Below are 26,036 nucleotides of genomic sequence, written 5' to 3'. Positions count from 1 at the left end.
GTTACACACTTCCACTGAATTCTTCTCGTGGGTGTGGCCTGAACGACAGGCAGCTCTGTTGACTTTCTCCCCATTCAGTGTCCTGGTGTGCTGTTGCATGGGCAGTCCTCAGCGATGAGGCCCCAGGTAATCTGCGCGCGTTGGACGCGCAGCCGTCTCCCGCGCAGGCCACCTGCTCCGCTCGCTGCTGCCCTCGGCCGCTGTTCTCCCGAGGGGACCGCCCCTGGGCCGTGAGGGACCGGAATCATGCTTGGAGAGGCCTCGATTGCCTCCCAGGTCTGCGGGAGGCCCGCTGTGTCTTCGCTTCCCGCCTCCCCAAACGCTGGCAGCTTTTGCGGGGCGGTGACTCGGAGGGACCCGCGGCCTCGGGAGGGCGGGCAGTTTCCGCCGAGCCTGGAAGTGGAGACAGGGCGCCGCCGAACACCTGGCCTCCTGTCCGGTTGCTTCTCCGAGTTGCAGGGGTCTTGCGGCGGGAGCGCGGAGGGAGCAGAGAGATACTCCGCAGAGCTCTTCCGAGCCGGAAGACTCGAAGACCCAGCTTCCGGTCCACGTCTGAACCAAGAGGCTGAGCTGGTGGATGCGGTACTTGGTGAGTGAGCCGCGTGCGCGCCCGGGGCGCGTGCACTCCAGGCAGGCAGCATGCTCCCTCCGGGCCGCAGCCCCTCCCGCGGCTGGGACCTCCTCCGAGCGCCGCTGGCTCCTGCCTCTGCTGGGGAAGGTAATAGTCTTGTTCAGTCTTGAGAGGCAATAATAGGCCTTTGACCAAAGACCCTGAAGGGAGCTACGTGCCAAACTGCTGGACTATGTAGGTCAGCAGAAACGGCGCTAGCAAGCCTGAGAACCAACAGGTAAGGAAGGGAATAAGTCACGAAGCTTCCTGAGCCTTGGGAATCTGGCCGCTTCCCAGGGATCAGCGAATATTCTGAGACTTACGACTAGAGAGCAAAGCATTTCTGATAATAGCCAGAGCTGCATATTTGCGCGTAAGCTGGTGACTCTTGGCTTGCGGCTTAGCATTAAAAGCAGGACTCCTTTGAGCAGTACTCTGAAGTCTCAACCGTGGGGTGGACGCACCGCCCGAGACCTTCCAATCGGGACTCCAGATCGCCGTTCCAGGGACTTCCCAGCGCTGCTTGGATCTGGATGTAGGTGCTTCCCCAATTCGGTGACGTATAAACCTCTGTCCTTACTATTTTTTCTCAGTTAGTTATACTGTTCTCTTCTTAATTGGTATACTGTAATCATTGTTAATTCAACAAACTCTGGCTAGATTCTTGTTTAACTGAGTGTAGAGTGGTTATTTTGCCAGCGAGTCCTACTAACCTTGAAACCGAAAGTAAGGCTTTCGGCAAAACAGCCTCCTGGCCTCGCAGGCACCGGGACCCAGCTCTCCGGACCTGAGCACCCTCTCCCCGCGCAGGCCGGGGTGGGGATCTCCTCCCCCAAACAGAACGCTGGTTCAACACTGACCCGAGGAGATCCAAGGTGCTTCGAAGACCCCTTGGAGATCACAGTCTACGGACGATGCTACTCGAGGGAAGGACACAATGGATTTATCCAGGTGTTGGTCGAGTGGAACTGATGCCGCCAGGACGCAAGAGAGAGGCTTGGGCGGGCGGGGCCCTCTGCGCAAGTATGTTTGTGTGGGAAGGGAGGCTTGTCCATCCCGCTCCCGTCCCTTCGGGACCTTCGGGAAAGCCCCTACACCTGACTCCTGAGCCTCTAAATCTTTGGGAGGATCATGCAGCGTCAGTACATCCAGAGTGTGGACTGAGTTCCGCAGGTGGGAGGAGCCGGGCCTCGCCAGCTTGAGGGCCGCGGTGGTCACGTGCCTATTTTAAAATTCATGTCACACGCTTCTGATTCTCATTTGGCTGCTTTTCTCTCCTGTGCGGGTAGCTCAGACCTGAGGCCAGGAAAGCCCTCGAGTCTGGCGCTGGGAGGAACTGAATCTTGTTGCTGACGCACCGGCAAAACCGCCGGCCCCCTGCCAGGCGACTCTGGGCTGGGGGCTGCAAGTCCAAGGTCGAACTGTTCAGGCCCAGTAAGTTGGAGAGAAACAAGTGTTCGCAGGTCCCCTCCTTGCTTTGGCTTTCCTTGTTTCTTGATACAAATCGATTTACTTCAGGAATCCCCACTAATCTGAAGAGTTAAAACAAAGAAGCGCACTTAACGTGTTGATGGGCTGGAGGGAAAGCCGTTTCCCTAGAGGTTGGGGGCAGGGTTGGAGAGAGATGGTAGACTTGGCCTGGAGTCGCCACGACCCGGGTTTAATGGGTTCCTCATTCTACACACCGGCTCCAAGTAGCGGGGTGGTGGGGCTGCCACTCCTGGCCCTAGATTGACGCCGTGTTCACACCTTCCCCCCAGCATCCCGCAGCGGCCCTGAGGCATCCCTGGGGCGCACGACCATGGGCAGGGATCCTCCGTGTTGAGACCCTTTGGAGGCTCGGGACTACTTCGGCTGGACCGGGGCCGCTCCCAGACCACGATCGGGAATTTCTCCAGATGCCCTGTGGCTGGAAATGCAAGTTGTAACCTCGGCTCTGCGGGCCCTGGCGACCCGCCACGGCTCCCGAGCCCGGCTTTGCCCGAAGTGGTCCGGGCCTCTCTTGAAACCCGGAGGCCTCACAGGCACCGGATTCTGTCTGCATAGCCGGAAAACTCCTGGACGCGAACCGGAAAAGTTTGGAAAACACACCGACCGCAGACGGATGGGAGGATCGGGCGGGGCCAGCGCTCCTCCCCCGCCTCCTTCCAGCCGCTAGACGGGTTGAGCCCTCCACCCACGCCGCCCGGAGGAGGGGGTCCAGGAGCAACTGGGACACCAGGCTCACAGGGGAACAAGACAGACAAGTCGTTCCCTTAAATCTCCGCGATCTCGTATAAAGAGGGTGGGAGGGGGCAGAGGGTCACACCGATCTCTCCCCTTCCCTCTCACCTCGCTGCTAGGTCTTCAGGGCCCTTGTGGAGGTGGTCTCGTCCGGCAGAGCGAGCGGCATTCGCGGGCTCCGGAAAGCTCCCGAGACCTTGCGGAGCGGCAAACAAGGCTCCCCCACCCAGGCCGCAGCCCCGGTCTGTCTCCACCCCACCCGCCCTCATCCTCGGACCCGCCCGGCGGCCCGGAGCCCGCAGCGGGCCCTCCTACTCTCCGGGGACTCGCGGACGAGCAGTTGCCTTCTTCTGCAAAGGACGATGGGCTGAGCCTGTTCTTCTCCAGGGGCCGGAAAACCGAGATCCTGGCCAGGCCTTTCGGGTCGAGCGTTTGCACTTGCAGCAGGATCTCGGTCAGCTGCTCGAAGTGCACGATTTGGTGCCTGGGTTGTGCGCGCCGCGGGAAGGGGGCGCCGGAGGGGCAGGTCGGGCTGCTCCGGGCGCAGGGGCGAGACTGTACCCCGGCCGTGCGCGCGCGCGGGAGGAGGAGGAGCTCGCCCGAGCCGGCGGGTGGAGCGCGCCCCCGCCAAGCACTCACCTAGGATCTTTTCCACCTGCTCTACGGGTTTGCAGGTGCTCCCCTTGGAACCAGTAGAGAAGGATGCGCACGCAGGTCGATGAGTGCCCGTCGCGTGAATACGGGTAAATCCTCCCCTCTTTCTCCTCCTGGGACAAGGCCCCCTCAGTGTCCTGGTAGAAGCTGGACGCCGCAGCCCGTCGAAGCCCGGGAAGCCCTCGGGCGGCCCCTGGGCTTTTTGGCCCAGGGCTTGAGCCGCGCTCCGGGGCGGCCCGACCCCGAAGCCCAGTATCGGGTCAGACCCGGGCCCAGGCGGCCGGGACTCGCGGAGGGCGCTCCTGCTGCGGGCGCGTGAGCCCCGCGGCGCGAGGTACCGAAGGCCTTTCGGAGGGCAGGCAGCGCTCTTCCAGCGCCGGGCGGCTTTCCAGCTACTGGTGTCCTCTCAGCCCACAGGAGCCAGGTCAGCGTCTGTGCATGTTATGAATATTTCCGTTAGAAGTGGAAGAACCCCAGATGTGGAATTACTAGTTCAACGATCACAAACACATTCTATTCTCTTTAGAGATTGCTTTTTTTCTTTTGCAGCTTTATTTGTATCAAACTACAGAGAATCATAGGGAAGTAAAACATTTACTAAATCCAACTCTCTACCTGGCACTTGCACTATAACAGGTATTTCTCATTTAACCTGCTCCCAACACCTGCCCTGCCCTAGTTTTCTCCCTTCCTGTAAAGGCCACCATCTTTCACCGGGTTGAATCCTCCCTTTCTGTCACATTTCACACCTATAAACAAATCCTGTCAGCTCTGCTTTCAAAATAAACCTCAAATAGGACTGCTTCTCACGACCTCCACTGCTAAGAAACCAGTCTGCGCTATCACCATCCTTTGCCTCTGTAAGAGCTTCCTTGTAGCCTTACGGATGCTTAAGTTACAACTTTCCCATCAGATCAAAACCTTTTCCCCCTTAGGGACTTCCCTGGTGGTCCAGTGGTTAAGACTCCGTGCTCCCAATGCAGGGGGCCTGGGTTCGATCCCTGGTCAGGAAACCAGAGCCCGCATGCTGCAACTGAAGATCCCGTGTGCAGCAACTAAGACCCAGCACAGCCAAATAAATATATATATATATTAAAAAAACTTCTCCCCCTTAAAGTATATTCTCCATATAGCACCCAAAGTCATCTTTTGAAAATACAAGTTCACGTCAGTGTCCTTGCCCTTGTGGAACAGAATAGGAAGCACAGAAATACAGAAACATGTATGTGTGTGTATATGTCATATAATGAAACTGTAATTTCAAAACAGTGCTGGGACATTTTGAAAATAAATGTGGATGCCTATCTGATATACACATAAGGTTTTTTCCAGAAAGAGTGTAAACATTTTGCCTCTTTCGAAAAGCAGTGCTGGAGTCTGTTTCTGTTTTTTAAATAAGTTCATCTGTATAATTTTTTAGACTCCACATATAAGTGATATCACATGATATTTGTCTTTCTCTGTCTGACTTACTTCACTTTGTATGATAATCTCTAGGTCCATCCATGTTACTACGAATGGCATTATTTCATTCTTTTTTTATGCCTGAGTAATACTCCATTGTGTATATGTACCACATTTTCTTTATCCATTCATCTGGACATTTAGGTTGCTTCCATGTCTTGGCTATTGTAAATAGTGCTGCAGTGAACATTGGGGTGCATGTATCTTTTCAAAGTATGGCTTTCTGCGGATATATGCCCAGAGAAAGTATGTATAAGTACGTATATGCTTATTTACAAAACAGAAACAGACTCACAGACTTAGAAAAAAGCTTATGGTTACCAAAGGGGAAAGGTGCAGGTGTGGGGGGGGGAGGGATAAATTAGGAAGTTGGGATTAACATATACACACTGATATATATAAAATAGATAATCAACAAGGACCTGCTGTATAGCACAGGGAACTCTGCTCTGTACTCTGCAAAAACCTATACGGGAAAAGAATCTGAAAAAGAATATTTATACATATGTATCTGAATCACTTTGCTGTGCACCTGAAACTAACACAACATTGTACATCAACTGTACTCCAATATAAAATAAAAATTTTTAAAAAAAGCAGTGCTGGAAGAATATATAGATCAATGTTTATATAATTTGAGGATAAAGAGAAACTTCCAGATCATGGCTCCAAAAGCTGTCACCATAAAAGAACGGTAATAGTTTTTACTAAATTAGAATTAAAACTTCTTTAATTGGGAAAAAAAATTCCCCTATGCCCCATCTCTAAAATATGAAGTCAAAAGACAAATTATAAACAGAGAAGTTGGTTGGTTATTGCAAAAGTGTTAGTGTCACGGATGGGGCAGGGATGCATTTTGCTCTACTTTATGACTAATTTAAAATACAAGTACAAGAAAAGGACAAGGATTCATATTACCTGGAATTAGCATCTTAGATGTGTCTTTCTTCACCACCTCTCCACTTAAAACTGCTCTATAATGCCTTTTTTTTTTTTTTTTTTTACATGCACAGCAAAATTGAGCAGCAAGTGCAGAGGCTTCCTATATACTCCTCATTATCCCCTACCATCCACCCCCAACACAGGACCTCCCTCACCATCAGTATCCCTCACCATACTGGTGCATTTGTTATTACAATGAACACACATCTGCACATCATTTCCACTCAAAGTCCATAGTTTATCTTAGTGTTCACTATCGGTATAAGGGTAATTTTGGCCTCACAGAAAAAGTTAGGAAGTATTCCCCCTTCTTCCATTTTCTGGAAGAGATGTTAGAGCATTGATACAATTTCTTTTTTAAATGTTTGGTAGAATTCATCTTTATATGCAAGAATAAAGTGAAGGAAAGAAATCCTTCAGAAAGTAGAACAATCATTAATCAGAATTAAAAGCTTCTGGGAATTCCCTGGCAGTCCAGTGGTTAGGCCTCGGTGCTTTCACCACTGGGGCCCCGGTTCGATCCCTGGGGAACTAAGATCCTGCAAGCCGCATGGAACAGCAAAAAAAAAAAAAAAAAAAATTTAAAACTTCTGCTTTGTGAAAGACACTGTTAAAAGAATAAAAAGACAAGCCATAGACTTGAAGAAACTATTTGCAAAACACACTTCTAATAAAGGATTTGTATACAAATATACAATGAATGCTTAAAACTGAATAATAAAATAACCAATTAAAAAATAAGTAAAACAGGGACTTCCCTGATGGCACAGTGGATAAGACTCCAGGTTCCCAATGCAGGGGGCCCGGGTTCGATCCCTGGTCAGGGAACTAGATCCCACATGCCTGCCACAACTAAGAGTTTGCATGCCACAACTAAGGAGCCTGTATGCCACAACTAAGTAGCCCGCCTGCCACAACTAAGGAGCCCGCCTGCCACAACTAAGGCCTGGTGCAACCAAATAAATAAATAAATATTTTAAAAAATAAGCAAAATAATTGTTATGCTAAGATAGAAGAGGAAATAGAATCAGTTTGCACAATTAAAACCACAAAAGGTTGAAAAGAGTGAAAGACAAAAGCAGGAGTAAAGAACAGGGGCAACAAATAGAAAACAGTAACAAATATGGCAGATATTAACCAACTATTTCTGTAATCACTTTAGTGTTAATGGTCAAAGTATACCATTTAAAAGTGAGAGATTGTCAGAGTGGATCAAGAAACAAGACCCAACAATATATTGTCTACAAGAAGCCTATTTTAAATATAAAGTCATACGTAAGTTGCCAAATCCAAGTTTGTGTGCCCAATGCACAGTGAGGCCAAACAAACCAAAATGTCAGTTTGGAGCAAAGAAAGCTTTATTGCAAGGGCCAAGCAAGAAGAATGGGTGGCTTGTGCTCAAAACATCCAAACTCCCCCCATAGTTTTGGGGAAAGGTTTTAAAGGCAAAATTTGGAGTGAGGATTGCAGGGTGTGTGACTTTCTTCTGATTTGTTGGTGGTAAGTTATCAGGGTGGTGCTCCAGGAATCTAGTGCTCATCCTGAAGTTACCATCCTCCACCTGGGTGGGGGGCCTTAGTCCCTCCAGAAGAACTCAAAGGTGTATTGTTATGTTCCCTGAGGAGGAACCAGGACCTTGGTTAAGCAAGACCTGAACCAGTAGTTAAGCAAGATAGCCTGAACAATTGTTCAGCCATAAAACAGTACTATTTCCTCCTCAAGGGATATACATAACAGTCTGAAACATATCTTTGAGTTGTTATGCAGAAACCAAGACCTCCACCCAGGTGGAGGATGGTGATGATATGCTGAACACATATAGATCCCGGACTGGTTGGAACAAGAAGGTTATGACTAAGATTCCCAAAACACCCTGTTACCTCACCACCAACCAGAAATTTCACAAGCTGCAGCCCTCACCCCAAATATTGCCTTTAAAAACTCTGCCCTGAAAGTCATCAGGGAGTTCAGGTCTTTTGAGCATGAGCTGCCTGTTCTCCTTACTTGGTGCCCCACAAATAAACACTGTAATTTCCTCCACTATAACCTGGTATCAACAGATTGGCTTTGCTGTGTGGCAGGAGAGTGGGCCCAAGTTTGGTTTTATAACAATAGTTTGAACTAAATGAAAATGAAAACACAACCTAATATTTGTGGAATACAGTGGAAACTGCTTAGAGGGAAGTATTGATATAGAGCCTTGAATGCATATATTAGAAAAGAAGAAAGACCTAGAATCAGTCATCTAAGTCTCCACCTTAGGAAATTAGAAAAAAAGGAGCAAATTAAATCCAAACTAAGCAAAAGGAAAGAAATAATAAAAATTAGAGCAGAAATCAATGCAATTGAAAACAAGAAATCAATAGAGAAAATCAATGAAACCAAAAGCTGGTTCTTTGAAAAAAAATCAATAAAATCAATAAACCTCTAGTCAGGGTAACTAGGGAAAAAAAGAGAGAAGATACAAATTACTAATATCAGAAATGAAAGATGAGACATCACTACAGATCCCATGGATTTTAAAAAGATAATAAAGGAATACTATGAATAAGTCTGTGTCCACAAGTTTGATAATTTAGGTGAAATGGACCAATTCCTTGAAAGACATAATCTGGCAAAACTCACATAAGAAGAAACAGACAGGGGGCAGACAGCAGAAGCAAGAAGAACTACAATTCTGCAGTCTGTGGAAGGAAAACCACATTCACAGAAAGATAGACAAAATGAAAAGGCAGAGGACTTTGTACCAGATGAAGGAACAAGATAAAACCACAGAAAAACAACTAAATGAAGTGGATATAGGCAACCTTTCAGAAAAAGAATTCAGAATAACGATAGTGAAGATGATCCAGGACCTCGGAAAAAGAATGGAGGCAATGATCGAGAAGATGCAAGAAATGTTTAACAAAGACCTAGAAGAATTAAAGAACAAACACCTAGAAGAATTAAAGAACGAACAAACAGAGATGAACAATACAATAACTGAAATGAAAAATACACTAGAAGGAATCAATAGCAGAATAACTGAGGCAGAAGAATGGATAAGTGACCTGGAAGACAGAATGGTGGAATTCACTGCCACAGAACAGAATAAAGAAAATGCAGGGAACACGGGTTCGAGCCCTGGTCTGGGAAGATCCCACATGCCGCGGAGCAGCTGGGCCCGTGAGCCACAACTACTGAGCTTGCGCGTCTGGAGCCTGTGCCCCGCAGCGGGAGGGGCCGCGATAGTGAAAGGCCCGCGCACTGCGATGAAGAGCGGTCCCCGCACCGCGATGAAGAGTGGCCCCCACTTGCCGCAACTAGAGAAAGCCCTCGCACGAACCGAAGACCCAACACAGCCAAAAAATAAAATAAATAAATAAATAAAGTAGCTATAAAATTAAAAAAAAAAAAGAAAAAGGAATGAAAAGAAATGAAGACAGCCTAAGAGACCTCTGGGACAACATTAAACACAACAACATTTGCATTATAGGGGTCCCAGAAGGAGAAGAGGGAGGGAAATGACCTGAGAAAATATTTGAAGAGATTATAGTTGAAAATTTACCTAACAGGGGAAAGGAAATAGCCACCCAAGTCCAGGAAGCACAGCAAGTCCCAGGCAGGATAAACCCAAGGAGAAACAGGCAGAGACACATAGTAATCAAACTGACAAAAATTAAAGACAAAGAAAAATTATTGAAAGCAACAAGGGAAAAACGACAAATAACTTACAAGGGAACTCCCATAAGGTTAACAGCTGATTTCTCAGCAGAAACTCTACAAGCCAGAAGGGAGTGGCATGATATATTTAAAGTGATGAAAGGGAAGAAACTACAACCAGGATTACTCTACCCAGCAAGGATCTCATTCAGATTCGATGGAGAAATCAAAAGATTTACAGACAAGCAAAAGCTAAGAGAATTCAGCACCACCAAACCAGCTCTACAACAAATGCTAAAGGAACTTCTCTAAGTGGGAAACACAAGAGAAGAAAAGGACCTACAAAAACAAACCCAAAACAATTAAGAAAATGGTAACAGGAACATACATATCGATAATTACCTTAAACGTGAATGGAGTAGATGCTCCAACCAAAAGACACAGGCTCGCTGAATGGATATACAAACAAGACCCATATATATGCTGTCTACAAGAGACCCACTTCAGACCTAGGGACACATACAGACTGAAAGTGAGGGGATGGAAATAGATATCCGATGCAAATGGAAATCAAAAGAAAGCTGGAGTAGCAATAGTCATATCAGATAAAATAGACTTTACAATAAAGAATGTTACAAGAGACAAGGAAGGACACTACATAATGATCAAGGGATCAATCCAAGAAGAAGATATGACAATTATAAATATATATGTACCCAACATAGGAGCACCTCAATACATAAGGCAACTGCTAACAGCTATAAAAGAGGAAATCGACAGTAACACAATAATAGTGGGAGACTTTTAATACCTCACTTACACCAACGGACAGATCATCCAAACAGAAAATTAATAAGGAAACACAAGCTTTAAATGACACAATACACCACATAGATTTAATTGATATTTATAGGACATTCCATCCAAAAACAGCAGATTACACTTTCTTCTCCAAGTGTACACGGAACACTCTCCAGGATAGATCACATCTTTGGTCACAAATCAAGCCTTGGTAAATTTAAGAAAATTGGAATCATATCAAGCATCTTTTCCGACCACAATGCTATGAGATTAGAAATCAATTACAGGGAAAAAACCGTAAAAAACACAAACACATGGAGGCTAAACAATACATTACTAAATAACCAAGAAATCACTGAAGAAATCAAAGAGGAAATAAAAAAATACCTAGAGACAAATTACAACGAAAACACGACGATCCAAAACCTATGGGATGCAGCAAAAGCAGTTCTAAGAGGGAAGTTTATAGCAATACAAGCCTACCTCAAGAAACAAGAAAAATCTCAAATAAACAATCTAACCTTACACCTAAAGGAACTAGAGAAGGAAGAACAAACAAAACCCAAAGTTAGTAGAAGGAAAGAAATCATAAAGATCAGAGCAGAAATAAATGAAATAGAAACAAGAAAAAAAAAACAAGAGCAAAGATCAATAAAAGTAAAAGCTGGTTCTTTGAGAAGATAAACAAAATTGATAAACCTTTAGCCAGGCTCATCAAGAAAAAGAAGGAGAGGACTCAAATCAATAAAAGTAGAAATGAAAGAGGAGAAGTTACAATGGACACCACAGAAATACAAAGCATCCTAAGAGACTACTACAAGCAACTCTATGCCAATAAAATGGACAACCTGGAAGAAATGGACAAATTCTTAGAAAGGTATAACCTTCCAAGACTGAACCAGGAAGAAATAGAAAATATGAACAGACCAATCACAAGTAATGAAATTGAAACTGTGATTAAAAATCTTCCAACAAACAAAAGTCTAGGACCAGATGGCTTCACAGGTGAATTCTATCAAACATTTAGAGAAGAGCTAACACCCATCCTTCTCAAACTCTTCCCAAAAATTGCAGAGGAAGGAACACTTCCAAACTCATGCTATGAGGCCACCATCACCCTGATACCAAAACCAGACAAAGATACTACAAAAAAAGAAAATTACAGACCAATATCACTGATGAATATAGATGCAAAAATCCTCAACAAAATATTACCAAACAGAATCCAGCAACACATTAAAAGGATCATACACCATGATCAAGTGGGATTTATCCCAAGGATGCAAGGATTCTTCAATATACGCAAATCAATGTGATACACCATATGAACAAATTGAAGAAGAAAAACCATATGATCATCTCAATAGATGCAGAAAAAGCTTTTGACAAAATTCAACACCCATTTATGATAAAAACTCTCCAGAAAGTGGGCATAGAGGGAACCTACCTCAACATAATAAAGGCCATATATGACAAACCCACAGCAAACATCATTCTCAATGGTGAAAAACTGTAAGCATTTCCTCTAAGATCAGGAACAAGACAAGGATGTCCACTCTCGCCACTATTATTCAACATAGTTTTGGAAGTCCTAGCCACGGCAATCAGAGAAGAAAAAGAAATAAACGGAATACAAATTGGAAAAGAAGAAGTAAAACTGTCACTCTTTGCAGATGACATTATACTATACATAGAGAATCCTAAAGATGCCACCAGAAAACTACTAGAGCTAATCAATGAATTTGGTAAAGTTGCAGGATGCAAAATTAATGCACAAAAATCTCTTGCATTCCTATACACTAACAATGAAAGATCAGAAGGAGAAATTAAGGAAACAATCCCATTCACGATGGCAACAAAAAGAATAAAATACCTAGGAATAAACCTACGTAGGGAGACAAAAGACCTGTATGCAGAAAACTATAAGACACTGATGAAAGAAGTCAAAGATGACACAAACAGATGGAGAGATATACCATGTTCTTGGATTGGAAGAATCAGTATTGTGAAAATGACTATACTACCCAAAGCAATCTACAGATTCAGTGCAATCCCTATCAAATTACAAGTGGCATTTTTTACAGAACTAGAACAAAAAATCTTAAAATTTTTATGGAGACACAAAAGACCCCAAACAGCCAAAGCAATCTTGAGGGAAAAAAAATGGAGCTGGAGGAATCAGACTCCCTGACTTCAGACTATACTACAAAGCTACAGTAATCAAGACAGTATGGTACTGGCACAAAAAGAGAAATATAGATCAATGGAACAGGGTAGAACACCCAGAGATAAACCCACACACCTATGGTCAACTATCTATGACAAAGGAGGCAAGGATATACAATGGAGAAAAGACAACCTCTTCAGTAAGTGCTGCTGGGGAAACTGGACAGCTACATGTAAAAGAATGAAATTAGAACACTCCCTAACACCATACACAAAAATACACTCAAAATGGATTAGAGACCTAAATGTAAGACTGGACACTATAAAACTCTTAGAGGAAAACATAGGAAGAACACTCTTCAACATAAATCACAGCAAGATCTTTTTTGACTCACCTCCTAGAGCAATGGAAATAAAAACAAAAATAAGGGCTTCCCTGGTGGTGCAGTGGTTAAGAATCTGCCTCCCAATGCAGGAGACACGGGTTTGAGCCCTGGTCCGGGAAGATCCCACATGCCGCAGAACAACTAAGCCTGCACGCCACAACTACTGAGCCCGTGTGCCAGAACTACTGAAGCCCATATGCCTAGAGCCAGTGCTGCCAACTAGAGAAGCCACCACAATGAGAAGCCTGCACACCACAACGAAAAGTAGCCCCCGCTCGTTGCAACCAGAGAAAAGCCCATGTGCAGCAACGAAGACCCAACGCAGCCAAAAATAAAATAAATAAAATAAAATAACTTTATTAAAAAATAATAGTAATAAAAAATAAATAAACAAATGAGACCTAATGAAACTTCAAAGCTTTTGCAAAGCAAAGGAAACTATAAACAAGACGAAAAGACAACCCTCAGAATGGGAGAAAATACTTGCAAACGAATCAACAGACAAAGGATTAATCTCCAAAATATATAAACAGCTCATGCAGCTCAATATTAAAAAAACAAAAAACCCAATCCAAAAATGGGCAGAAGACCTAAATAGACATTTCTCCAAAGAAGACATACAGAGGGCCAAGAAGCACATGAAAAGCTGCTCAGCATCACTAATTATTAGAGAAATGCAAATCAAAACTACAATGAGGTATCACCTCACACCAGTCAGAATGGGCATCATCAGATAATCTACAAACAACAAGTGTTGGAGAGGGTGTAGAGAAAAGGGAATCCTCTTGCACCGTTGGTGGGAATGTAAATTGATACAGTCACTATGGAGAACAGTATGGAGGTTTCTTAAAAAACTAAAAATACAACTACCATATGACCCAGCAATCCCACTACTGGGCATATACCCAGAGAAAACCATAATTCAAAAAGACACATGCACCCTAATGTTCATTGCAGCACTATTTACAATAGCCAGGTCATGGAAGCAACCTAAATGCCTGTCGACAGACGAATGGATAAAGAAGTTGTGGTACATATATACAATGGAATATTACTCAGCCATAAAAAGGAACGAAATTGGGTCATCTGTAGAGACGTGGATGGATCTAGAGACTGTCATACAGAGTGAAGTAAGTCAGAAAGAGAAAAACAAATATTGTATATTAACGCATATATGTGGAACCTAGAAAAATGGTACAGATGAACTGGTTTGCAGGGCAGAAATAGAGACACAGATGTAGAGACCAAACGTATGGACACCAAGGTGGGTAAGTGGTGGGGTGGTGGTGGTGGTGTGATGAATTGGGCGATTGGGATTGACATGTATACACTAATATGTATAAAATGGATAACTAATGAGACCCTGCTGTATAAAAAATAAATAAAATCAAAAATTAAAAAAAAAGAATAGACAAATTGAATAGGCCTACATTTATTAAATAAATTAAATCAATAATTAATAGCTTGTGAAACAGAAAGCACCAGGTCCAGATGTGTTCACTGATGAATTCTAACACACATTTAAGAAAGAAATTATACTAACTTTCTACAATATCTTCCAGAAAATAGAACAAGAGGGAAAACTTCCTAACTCATTCTGTGAGGCCAGCATGGCCCTAATACCAAAACCAGACAAAGACATTGCCAGAAGGGTACAGAACTATTTCTCATGAACATAGATGCAAATACTCTCAACAAAATATTAGCAAATCTAATCCAACAAAACTTCTTTCTAAAGATCATTAATACAATCCACTTCAGAGTAAGGATTAGAGAAAGGAGACTAAATACATAAAACATTAATCTTTTTATGTGTTTCCTGGGTGCTTCAATAACATTGTAATCTGATTAAGTCCAGGGTTTATTGCATTAAGAGTTATAGTTAATTCCATGTTAACCCATTCAACCCAGGATGGACCATGAGTAGTACTTTTTTTTTTTTTCAATCCTGGGCGCAGACCACAGTACCCGGAATTATAATAGATGTCTACTATGTTTGATTAACACATGATCAAACAGAGATCTCTTCAGAGAATTTGAAGATCCTAATCAAAGTAGGGGCACTCCCATCTGGATTGCATCCTTGGAATAATATGTCCAGCCACAGAGCCAGCCTGCAAAATGGGAGTGCTTCAGGCATTTATTCAATTTATTTCATTAGCCCTTAAATTACAGCCAACATTTGGGTCAAGTGTTGAGTATAGTTCCCTGTGCTATACAGTAGTTTGTTGTTATCTATTTTACAAATGGTAGTGTGTATATTTTAATCCCAAACTCCTAATTTATCCCTCCCTCTGCTTCCCCTTTCGTAACTACAAGTTTGTTTTCTATGTCTGTGAGCCTATTTTGTTTTGGAAATAAGTTCATTGGTATCATTTTTTTTTTTTTAGATTCCACATATAAGCAATATTGTATGATATTTATCTTTGTCTGGCTTACTTCACTTAGTATGATAATCTCTAGGTCAAATCATGTTGCTGCAAATGGCATTATTTCATTCTTTTTTATGTCTTAGTAGTATTCCATTGTGTATACATATCCCATCTTCTTTATCCATTCATCTGTGCATGAACACCTAAGTTGCTTCCATGTCTTGGCTATTATAATAGTGCTGCTATGAATGTTGGGGTACATGTATCTTTTTTTTTTTTTTAATGCTATTCTTGTCTGCTTACATTCTTTTTATTTATGTATGTATGTATGTATGTATGTATGGCTGTGTTGGGTCTTTGTTTCCGTGCGAGGGCTTTCTCTAGTTGCGGCAAGCGGGGCCCACTCTTTATCGCGGTGCGCGGGCCTCTCACTGTCGCGGCCTCTCTTGTTGCAGAGCACAGACTCCAGACGCGCAGGCTCAGTAGTTGTGGCTCACGGGCCGAGTTGCTCCGCGGCATGTGGGATCCTCCCAGACCAGGGCTCGAACCCGCGTCACCTGCATTGGAAGGCAGACTCTCAACCACTGCGCCACCAGGGAAGCCCAAGGGGTACATGTATCTTTTCCAATTATGACAACCACCATTTTAAAACCTAACATATGCTTAACTGTATCAAAGTGTTGTTCACACAGCAATGGTGAATACTATTGTCAACCTTTTGTTTCAAATTTTTAATGACTGTATTGGGTCCGGCTGTTAAACGTGACTGCGCTTTCCGCGCCCCTGAGATACGGGTCCCAGGAGCGGGTGTGTAGCCGGAAAGAACAGAGAGCGCCGGACAGCCCGCAACGGAGAAGGACAAGGCCCGCGCAGGAACTCACTCAAGCGCGCACGCAGGGTGGAGGGATCGCAGGATGCAGGGAGTGCAGGATGGAGGCAGCCCATTGGATCAGCCCCGCTCACAGCGCCGCGTCCGCCAATAGGCAGCGGCCTGGGCGGGGCGTCGGCGCGCGGGCGCCTTGAGCAGCGGCTGCGTGGCTGCCCTCGTGGACCAGCCTTCGACGGCATCTCGAGTGTGCAGGGCCTGCCGGAAGACGTCGGAGGCGCCGGATCCTGTTCGCGGAGCCATGTCTCGGCCGGAAGCTGGCGCCAACGCCTCCTCCTGGGTCGTTGCTTCTCGGAGGAGCGCGGCGCTGCGTCGGGCTCCGGAAAGGAGGCCGGAGAAGGAGCCGAGCCAAGGCGGTCGCGGAGGCCAGAAGGCCGGCGGAGGTGGCGGCTGGAGGGGCCCCTCCGGCGTCCAGCAGCCCGTGGGCGCTGGTTTCCGGGAGCCGCCGCTCTCCTTCAAGCTGAAGAACGACTGGGTGGGCGCGGTGATAGGTGAGAGCGGAGGGCCTGCGCGGGCGGGCCGGGGTGGGTGAGGCGAGGCGGGGCCTGTGGCATCCCCGCCCCGCCCGCCTCGCCTCCAATCAGCGGCCACTGGGGCGGCTCGGGTCCCCACCCGACCTGTCTGATACGCTTTGGTGCTAGAGTGATGGCGTTTAATGCATCTCTGTATAGTTTATAGAGACGATGTTTTGGGAGCGCCAACTCTCAGACTTATGAAATCTTTGGGATGAAAGGTCAGAGCTTTGGCAGCTTACCCCAAAATGAACAACAAAGGAGTCAGTCCGTTTGAGCACCGGGGAGAGCCATTAACCCAAGATAAGAAAGCGTAGGATATTAAAGGGCTGCTCGGAACATTAGCCATACCTTGCACTTAGTTTCTGTAACTTGAATATGATTAATCTGCCGAAAAAAGTGTTCTTTTTCTTAGTATAGCGTGAGTCTTACAAATTCGTTTTTGAAAAACATTTGGAAATGACTGGAATTAAGGTTTGCCCCCCCTTTTAAAATTGTGGTAAACAACATACATTTACAGTATTGCTGACCCTAAGAACAACGTTGTGTAGTAGATCTGCAGGAGGTTTTCATCTTGCACGACTGAATCTACCTCTCAACAACTCATTTCCCCATTCCCCCATCCCTGGCAGCCACCAGACACCTCATAGAAGTGGAATCTGCAGGTTTTTGTGATTGGCTCATCTCAGTGTAATGTCCTCAGGGTTTATATGTGTTGTCACAAATGGCAGGATTTCCTTTTAAGGCTGAAAACTTGCCTTGTGTGCATATGCCACATTTTTTTCATCCAGTCGTCTGTTGACAGATATTTAGGTGATTTCCACCTCTTAGCTATCGTGAATAATGATGAATATGGGAATGCAGATATCTTTCTGAGATCCTAGTTTCAATTCTTGTGTATAAGTTCCCAGAAGTGGGATTGCTGGATCACATGGTAGTTCTATTTTTAGTTTTTAAAGGACTCTGCATACTGTTTCCATAGTGACCGCACCAATTTACATTCCCACTCACAGTGCATAAGGGTTCCCTTTCTCCACATCCTTGCCAACTTGTTATCCCTTGTCTTTTTTTTTTTAAATAAATTTATTTATTTATTTGTTTTTATTTTTGGCTGTATTGGGTCTTCGTTGCTGTGCCCGGGCTTTCTCTAATTGTGGTGAGTGGGGACTACTCTTCGTTGCGGTGCGTGGGCTTCTCATTGTCATGTGTGGGCTCTAGAGCGCAGGCTCAGTAGTTGTGGTGCACGGGCTTAGTTGCTCCGCAGCATGTGGGATCTTCCCGGACCAGGGCTCGAGCCCATGTTCCCTGCATTGGCAGGCGGATTCTTAACCACTGCGCCACTAGGGAAGCCCCATATTCCTTGTCTTTTTGATAAGAGCCATTCTAACAGGTGATATCTCATTGTGGTTTTGATTTGCATATCTCTGATGATTTCATCATCTTTTCATATACACCTGTTGGTCATAATTATGTCTTCGAAGAAAGGTCTATTCAAGACCTTTGGCCAGTTTTTAATTGGACTTTTTTGGTTGAGTTGTGTGTAAGGGTTCCAATTTCTTCACATCCTTGCCAACACTTTGGATCCAATTAGTCTTTCCTTGGGCTGATGGTGAATCCTTAGTATCTACCTCTGGGAAAGGAACCTCCTACCACCCACCACAATTTGGAATAGAAAGCGCCTGCTTCCCTTTTTCCAAACTGAAAGTGATTACTGGACCCTAGGAGCCTTTGTTTGGATGATCTGGGAAGAACTAGAGAAGGCTTTGAGCAAAGTCGGTAGTGGGTAGTGGGTTCCCCATAATTGATTTCAATTTTTTAAAAAAAACCCTTTATTTTTAAAAACAGGGCGTGGTGGGTCAAAAATAAAAGAGATCCAGAGCTCAACATACACCAAAATACAGGTAAATTATTTGGGTTCTTAAATCCTTAAAGAGGATGAACTATGGTTCATTCCTAACTCTAATTTCTCTTCAATTATTAACATACTGTTGTAACTTAGAGAAGTTGCCAAAGCTCTTCATACTTCTTTTTAAGAACTCACCTAAGCTGTAGTCCATTCATTATATCTTAGATGCTGATTGATAGCAATCCTGTATTTCCTTTACACTTTTATTCTATTTGAGGTTGAGTGCGGTGGGGGGGACGGTGAAGGGACTTATCTCACCTATTTTCCCCCTTGTATCTAGATAATAAAAGGGTACCCTGAAGCAGAAGTAAGAATTTTTGGCACCAAGGCAATGCAGAGCAAAGCGAAAACAGTGATAGATAATCTTGTTCAAAAACAAGAAGACTACAAAACAGAACCCAAAGTTGGTAAGTAATTTTTGCCCACTAAAGCCCTGTAAAATTTTAAATGTTTTATTCAGTGTTATAAGCCATATTATAGCTGCTTTTCCTGATAACAAATCTTTGGCTTGCCATCATTAAATCTAGTCTGTTATAGAATTTTTTTCTATGAAATCCAGGATACTTTTCCTCAAACTAAGACACTTAATATCTGCTGTTAAGCCTGGCAGTTTTACTTTTGAGTAAAAACAAAATAACCTTTTAATACACTTCACTATTGATGGTACAGCAAGGATTAGTCCTGGCCTCCTGTCTATGGTCCCTTCCCTGGAATGTGACTGACTTTGAAAACTGCCTAATTATTTGATATTTAAAAAAATCTCAGATCTACTTGGACTAGAGAAAAAGCCATTATTGAACTATTTCCAGAAGCAACAAGGAGAAGAGTCTTCCGTCCAGATGGCAGCATTGCCTCTTAGTGTTTCTTGGGAAAGAACCTCTAAAAAGCCTCTAAGACACTGCTCTTCTGTTTACCTGGGGTAATATCTGCCACACAGAATTATCGTAATGATAAGTGATGTGTTATTTATTATCAGACACTAAGTCTCTCATGCTTTTTAACTGCTCCAGTAATTTTTTTTTGCATTTCAGAAATCTGAAGTAAATAACTGGCAAACCGTGACCGGAATGGTCATGGCACTGTTGTACTAAATTCCTAAATTTAATGTTTCAAGCATTATTATTGTTGGGTTATTAAAACAGAAAATAGTAAAATTGTTTTGGATTTTATACTGGTAGGATTTGTTTGGAAACTAATTTGGAATATTTTTAACAGATGTTGCTGTTGTCCAACCTTCGGATGGAAAAGATGCAAGGAAAGATGTTTCAGGAAATCAGAAATTGGTTGATTGGGATAAGTTCCGAGAAGATATTTTGAAATGCAACAAAAAAAAGTGGGCAGGTTAGTGCTGGATCCCAACACTTACATGTGGTATTGTTGTTCCTAGTAATTGAGGTTTTTAACCTCTATAAAAAATGTGTTGCTCTTAGTAATGAAATCTATAAGCAAAATGACAGTAGAATTTGAAATGCTGCAGTTAGTCTCTAGGACATGATATTTCTATGTCTGTGTTGCGGTTTACATTACAAATGGAAAGTTAAAACTTATTTATACCTTGTCTTATTTGAGGTAACTCGCTGCACAAGTTTAATAAAAATAGAAAATTGGGCCAAAAGGGAAATGAAGTGAGTAAACATGCCAACCAGGAGTTAACATTTTGCTATGACTGAGCAAAAATTGATCTTGGAGTGTCCTGGCCAAGAAGGGCAAAATAAAAAGGGAAAAACATTTAATAAGATCGTACAGTTCTTGAAGAAATGGGTTTTTTTACTTCTCACTTGGAATTATATATGGAGTATAATGTTCTTACATTATTCACTGAATTTCAGAGTAAATTCAGGCATGAATTTGATCAGAATGAGGCAGTGGGACAACATCATTTATTTAAAGTGAAACAGTGAACACTACCATGTGACAAATATTAACAAGGGTTCCTTCCACTCCGGTGGCCAGCCTGTCCCATGCAATCTCAACAGCGTGTGTTGGGAGATTTGGGTGGAGGTGGGAAGCAGAAAAAGGATTTAAGTTTGGTGGAAGTATGATAAGCATTTAAAAAAGAAAACAAAGTAGCTTCAAAGTAGAGGATAGACTAAGGATAAATATTTTATTCCTAAACAGTAATGGGATGGACCCTCAAAGAAAAGAAAGTTAGCTTACTATGAGAGAAGATTCATCAGTTGTGATGTCTGTGTGTCTTGTGAAGCATGGTTTATTTTATATTTAATTATTAAAGATCTCTTTCTTGGGTGAAAAATGTAATTGAAAGACAAAGCAAAAATGGAGATCTCTGAGAGGCTGGCAAAAGCTTTGCTGGCAAAGTGTGGGACAGCTGTCTAGAGCTATATCTGTGCAAGGTGAACCTGATACATATTTTAGTTTGATTTCTGTTGCTTTGAATAAATGTCAATGAAATGTAAATGCTCATTAATCATCCAAGTTAAAATTTTGGGTTTTGTCCCAGGTTTACCTCCAATTAAGAAAAACTTTTACGTGGAGTCAGAAACAACAAGTTCAATGTCACAAGACCAAGCAGACAATTGGAGGTGAATAGTTTTACTACTTTTTATTGAGTATTTGTAGAGTTATGCTGGTAAATGAACCCATGAGGAAAAGATTTGAAATGATTGCATTTGAAACTGTAGCTTCCTATTCAAAAGAAAACTTGGTTGCACCCTACATCATATACGTTAGAGCATTGCTATCCAATAAAACTTCTGGCGAAGAGGGGAAATGGGCTATATTTGTGTCTAGATCTAGAGTAGTTACTATCCATATGTGGCTATTAAACACTTAAAATGTAGCTAATATAATTGAGGAACTGAATTTGAAATTTTAAATTTAAAGAGACACGTGGTTAGTGCCTGCTGTATTAGCAGTTTTTGAGAATTATTTCAACAAGTGTTGAAAATCATGAGAAATTGATCTGATATCTGAATATTAGACAAATTTCTTACTCTTTGGTCCTTATTATCTGGAATTATAGGTCCTAATGGCAACATTTTTTCTATTAATATCTGTTCTAAAACTAAGAGAGTATGGTATAGCAGACAGAGCAGTTATTCTAGGACTGGGGTAGGGCCCTGAGCGTGGACAAGTGACTAAAGATCACCTGTCGAATGAGAATAATTCCCACTTCAAAGTATTGTTGAGGATTAATTAAGGAAATGTGTGTGAAACATTATAGGCCCTCAGGCGTTTGCCAAATCTGACTTTGATTCATGAAGCATATAATTTTCAGGCTCTATTCTTTTTTTTAAAGTATTTGTTTATTTATTTATTTATGGCTGTGTTGGGTCTTCGTTTCTGTGCGAGGGCTTTCTCTAGTTGTGGTAAGCGGGGGCCACTCTTCATCACGGTGCGCGGGCCTCTCACTATTGCGGCCTCTCTTGCTGCAGAGCACAGGCTCCAGACGCGCAGGCTCAGTAATTGTGGCTCACGGGCCCAGCTGCTCCGCGGCACGTGGGATCTTCCCAGACCAGGACTCGAACCCGTGTCCCCTGCATTGTCAGGCTCTATTCTTAACCTTTCCATGAAATTTTCATTGGCCCATTCATGCATACAGTGTAATTTTTTTCCTTCTTTGGAACTATTCTGGTAAAAAAAAGATGGGCTTGCTTCTATTTCTTATTATGTTTTACTGTACCTTAACCAGCAGTCTAATTTTAATCAGTTGCAGTTGAATTTCTAGATATGACATGAACTAATGTTGGAAAAAATTTCTTGCTTGGGGAGTAAAGTGACCAAAGCCACTAATCCTTGTTCTATTTTTCCTTAAAGGAGGGAAAATTATAATATAATGTGTGATGACTTGAAAGGTGGTGAGAAACGTCCTCTTCCCAACCCTGTTGGTAATTTTGAGGATGCATTTCACTGTTATCCTGAAGTTATGAGAAACCTTCAAAAGGCAGGTTTTCAAAGGCCAACACCAATTCAGGTATGCTTTCTTTAATTCTAACATTTCATCGACTTTCCCCCCTCAATTTCTGGTCGTTAGAAGTTATAACACCAGGGAGCAGCTGTCTCTTATGAGTGTCCCCCCAGCACCTCCACCGCTGCCTAGCACTCAAAATGCTGAGAAGTTTGGGGCTGGGAGAGGAGGAAGGAACACTTGACAGAAAGCAATGCACTTTTTATTTTAATATTTCTCATTCTGTTTCAGTCACAGGCATGGCCAATCATTCTGCAAGGAGTAGATCTTATAGGAGTAGCTCAGACTGGAACGGGGAAGACATTGTCCTACTTAATGCCTGGATTTATTCATATTGACTCACAACCTCTGTAAGAATTACTACATCTGGGTTCTCTTTAGGGGTTTAACAGATATGGATTCCAAAAATGCAATGCAAGTTTCTTCGATTGCCTTGGTCGAAAGGTAATGCCTAGTTTCGGGCAAATGCACTTGTGCTGTTCTGTTGAGCTATAAATGGACAAAACATTTTTAGGAAGCAATAGGTAGTATCCACCGAAAGTCTTAATAGTGAAACACTGGAAACAAATTGTTTAAATTACCGTGTCCAGTACAATTCTGTGAGAATGTCTGACACAGGAAAGCTCTGGCCCTGTTCAATGAAAAGGCTGGTGTCTGGACCCTAGGATTTTTTTGTTAGGCTGTTTTTCTTTATTTCTCCACTTTTTATGTGTGGTGCTTGTTTGTGGCTTTGACAATCATTGCTGCCTTTTTTTTTTTTTTTTTTTTTTTTTTTGGCCATACCTCGAGGCTTATGGGATCTTAGTTCCCTGACCAGGGATTGAACCCAGGCCCTCAGCAGATGAAAGCTCGGAGTCCTAACCAGTGGACCGCCAGGGAATTCCCTCATTGCAGGCACTGAATGAAGGTCCTGTATATCTGAGATGGGTACTTTACTAACGTGTTTTCTCTCCAAAGAGCCAGGAATGGGCCGGGCATGTTAGTCCTCACCCCGACTCGAGAGCTAGCTCTGCAAGTGGAAGCTGAGTGCCGTAAATATTCATATAAAGGTCTTAAAAGGTGAGTCTTTTCTTTGACCATTCCTGCATCAGCATTCTAACCATCTGTAGCTGTAGACATCCTCCCCATTATTTTCACACATCCTGAGAAGCTGATTGGCTCAGCGTGGGTCAGGCTTACTTACCCCTGATCCAAATCGACCGTAACCTGGGTGGTGGGGTCAGATAACAAGGATGCGACCGTGGCTGTCGTAGGACACGTCCCTGTGGGTTGGTGGTTGTGGATGGTTCTCAGAAAGGGGCCAAAACTGTACTACCTGAGACTTTGGATTTATGTACTTTTTATTTTATACCCAAAATGCCTAGGTTGGTTGGGATTTTGAATTGTGATGGGATATTCCCCACGTGAACATGAACCTCTGTATTTTTTTTTTTTAAGCGTTTGTATATATGGTGGTGGCGATAGAGATGGACAAATAAAAGACTTAGCGAAAGGTGTCGATATCATTATTGCCACTCCCGGAAGACTCCACGATCTACAAATGAATAACTTTGTGTACCTGAAGAGCGTAACCTACCTGGTAATCGTGGAGCAGGGGTTCGGGGTCCTGGGAGGAAGAACTGAACTCTGCATCAAACCCTTTAGAATGGCTGTCCATTTCATAATGGTTTTAAATCTTAGGAATGTTGCTCATTCCCTCTAGTTTGTTAAAATACAGATTTTAAGATCATTCCATTTTAGTATTATATAAATATTTTAAAATGTAGGTAAGTACAAAAGAATTCCACATGAATATTTTAGACACTTAAATTGCTTTTTCATTAAATAGATTTAGAAACTGTTAGTTGGCAAACTTAAATCAATCTGTGTTGCAACTACAGATAGCTTAGGTAATGGAGGAAATGAAAAAATTACCTTAGCATTCATAAAGGCAGAGCATATATATTAGCTACCTTCCATACCTAATCTAGCCATCTTTTTTTTTTTTTTGGCCGTACTGCACGGCTCGTGGGATCTTAGTTCCCTGACCAGGGATGGAACCTGGGCCCTCAGCAGTGAAAGCGCGGAGTCCTAACCGCTGGACCACCAGGGAATTCTCCTAAGCTAACCATTTTTAATGCAGGTATTAGATGAAGCTGACAAGATGCTGGATATGGGATTTGAACCCCAGATAATGAAGATTTTATTAGATGTACGCCCAGACAGGCAGACAGTCATGACAAGGTAGGTATATGTTTAATTTGCTAGTCTGCAAAGTAGAAATCAGTGGAACCAAATCCATTTGATTTTAGAGCCTTTCTTAAAAGTATTTTGAGATCCTTTGGTGAAAGATATGTCATCACTTAGTATAGCAACTCAGTGTAACAGTTTAGCAATGACTGTTGGGTTTCCTGAATTAAAAATAAGATTTCTAGGGACTTCCCTGGTGGTACAGCAGTTAAGACTCCGCACTCCCAATGCAGGGGGCCCGGGTTCGATCCCTAGTCCGAGAACTAGATCCCACATGCTGCAATGAGGATCCCACGTGCCGCAACTAAGACCCGGCACAGCCTAAGTAAATAAATAAATGTTTGAAAAAGAATAAGATTTCTATAAAAAAATGCAGGGGAGACTGTACCACAGGGGGGTCTCAGATTGGAAAAAGTAATCACCTGTCCAGAATACTTTTTGGCGAAGATAAAGCTGAGGCAGCAGAAGAGTATGTGATTGGGGAAGTAGACTAAATTTATTCATTTTGTTTTCTTACTAAACTTCCCATCTTTGTAATTAGTGTGAAAGTACAGAAGGTGGTGACTTTCATAATATATGGTTGAAGAAACATCTGAATGTACATATCCAATCATTGGTACAGTTAAAATGTTTTTATTTGGCATGAGCATTTGGTTTTGCCTGCTGACAATGTATGAAAAATACTGGGGTTTTTTGCCTTATTTATAAAGGCCGAGAGAACTAATCTAACACCTGAATTCCTTGTACCTTTTCATAGATTAGAAAGGTATAGCTCTTCTTCACCTTTTGTTTACAAACCTATTAAACTTTTTTAAAGGTTTAATCTAGTAGCTTTATTGAGCAGTTCATTGTGAAGCAAATGTTTTCTGTGAAATTGGCCTCATTAAAAAGTACTAAGTTTGTCTTTCATGAGTAATTTGGTTCATAGCATTCTTAGGGAAATTTAGTAATGTTTGCTTTATAATACATTTTTAATGTTTGTGTATTACGTTTTATCTCCAGTGCAACGTGGCCATGTGCTGTCCGTAGACTTGCACAATCTTATTTGAAAGAGCCCATGATTGTGTATGTTGGTACTTTGGATCTAGCTGTAAGCTTGTTTTTAATTACTATTTATATCTTATTAATTATGGAAATGTTTTGCCATTGTAAAGCTCTCTGGCCTTTCACTTCATAATTGAGATTGGCCTTTCAACTAATCATTAATGAAAATTGACGTTTTACTTAAATCACTGGTAATTAATAATGGGTCATTGCCCTAGGCTCATTTCATGAGATTTCACGAAAGACAGGATAAATGCTTCAGAATCTATTT

At 42.8% G+C, this 26,036-nt stretch overlaps 1 protein-coding gene across 12 annotated transcripts in view; it reads left to right on the top strand.

The window, feature by feature from the left end:
* Positions 1-26,036, top strand: part of DDX43 (DEAD-box helicase 43) — a 41,434-nt gene continuing 15,398 nt past the window's right edge. For 3 of the 12 annotated variants that reach the window (XM_036872263.1, XM_036872261.1, XM_036872260.1), the window contains exons 1-11: positions 16,169-16,637; positions 18,504-18,559; positions 18,845-18,971; positions 19,780-19,905; positions 21,026-21,107; positions 22,342-22,498; positions 22,724-22,842; positions 23,450-23,551; positions 23,930-24,071; positions 24,615-24,715; positions 25,724-25,811. In XM_036872263.1, the coding sequence (XP_036728158.1) occupies positions 16,388-16,637; positions 18,504-18,559; positions 18,845-18,971; positions 19,780-19,905; positions 21,026-21,107; positions 22,342-22,498; positions 22,724-22,842; positions 23,450-23,551; positions 23,930-24,071; positions 24,615-24,715; positions 25,724-25,811 (1,350 nt within the window). In that variant the 5' untranslated portion in view covers positions 16,169-16,387. Of the gene's footprint in view, positions 719-742; positions 1,146-1,373; positions 1,634-1,899; positions 2,045-2,370; positions 3,577-16,168; positions 16,638-18,503; positions 18,560-18,844; positions 18,972-19,779; positions 19,906-21,025; positions 21,108-22,341; positions 22,499-22,723; positions 22,843-23,449; positions 23,552-23,929; positions 24,072-24,614; positions 24,716-25,723; positions 25,812-26,036 lie in introns of those variants that run through there. The other 9 variants (XM_036872266.1, XM_036872265.1, XM_036872264.1 and 6 more) reach the window with 9 other exon arrangements.

The sequence above is a fragment of the Balaenoptera musculus genome, chromosome 12 (genome assembly GCF_009873245.2).
Source record: "Balaenoptera musculus isolate JJ_BM4_2016_0621 chromosome 12, mBalMus1.pri.v3, whole genome shotgun sequence".
NCBI classification, from domain to species: Eukaryota; Metazoa; Chordata; class Mammalia; order Artiodactyla; family Balaenopteridae; genus Balaenoptera; species Balaenoptera musculus.
This window is presented reverse-complemented; position numbering and strand designations above follow the sequence as displayed.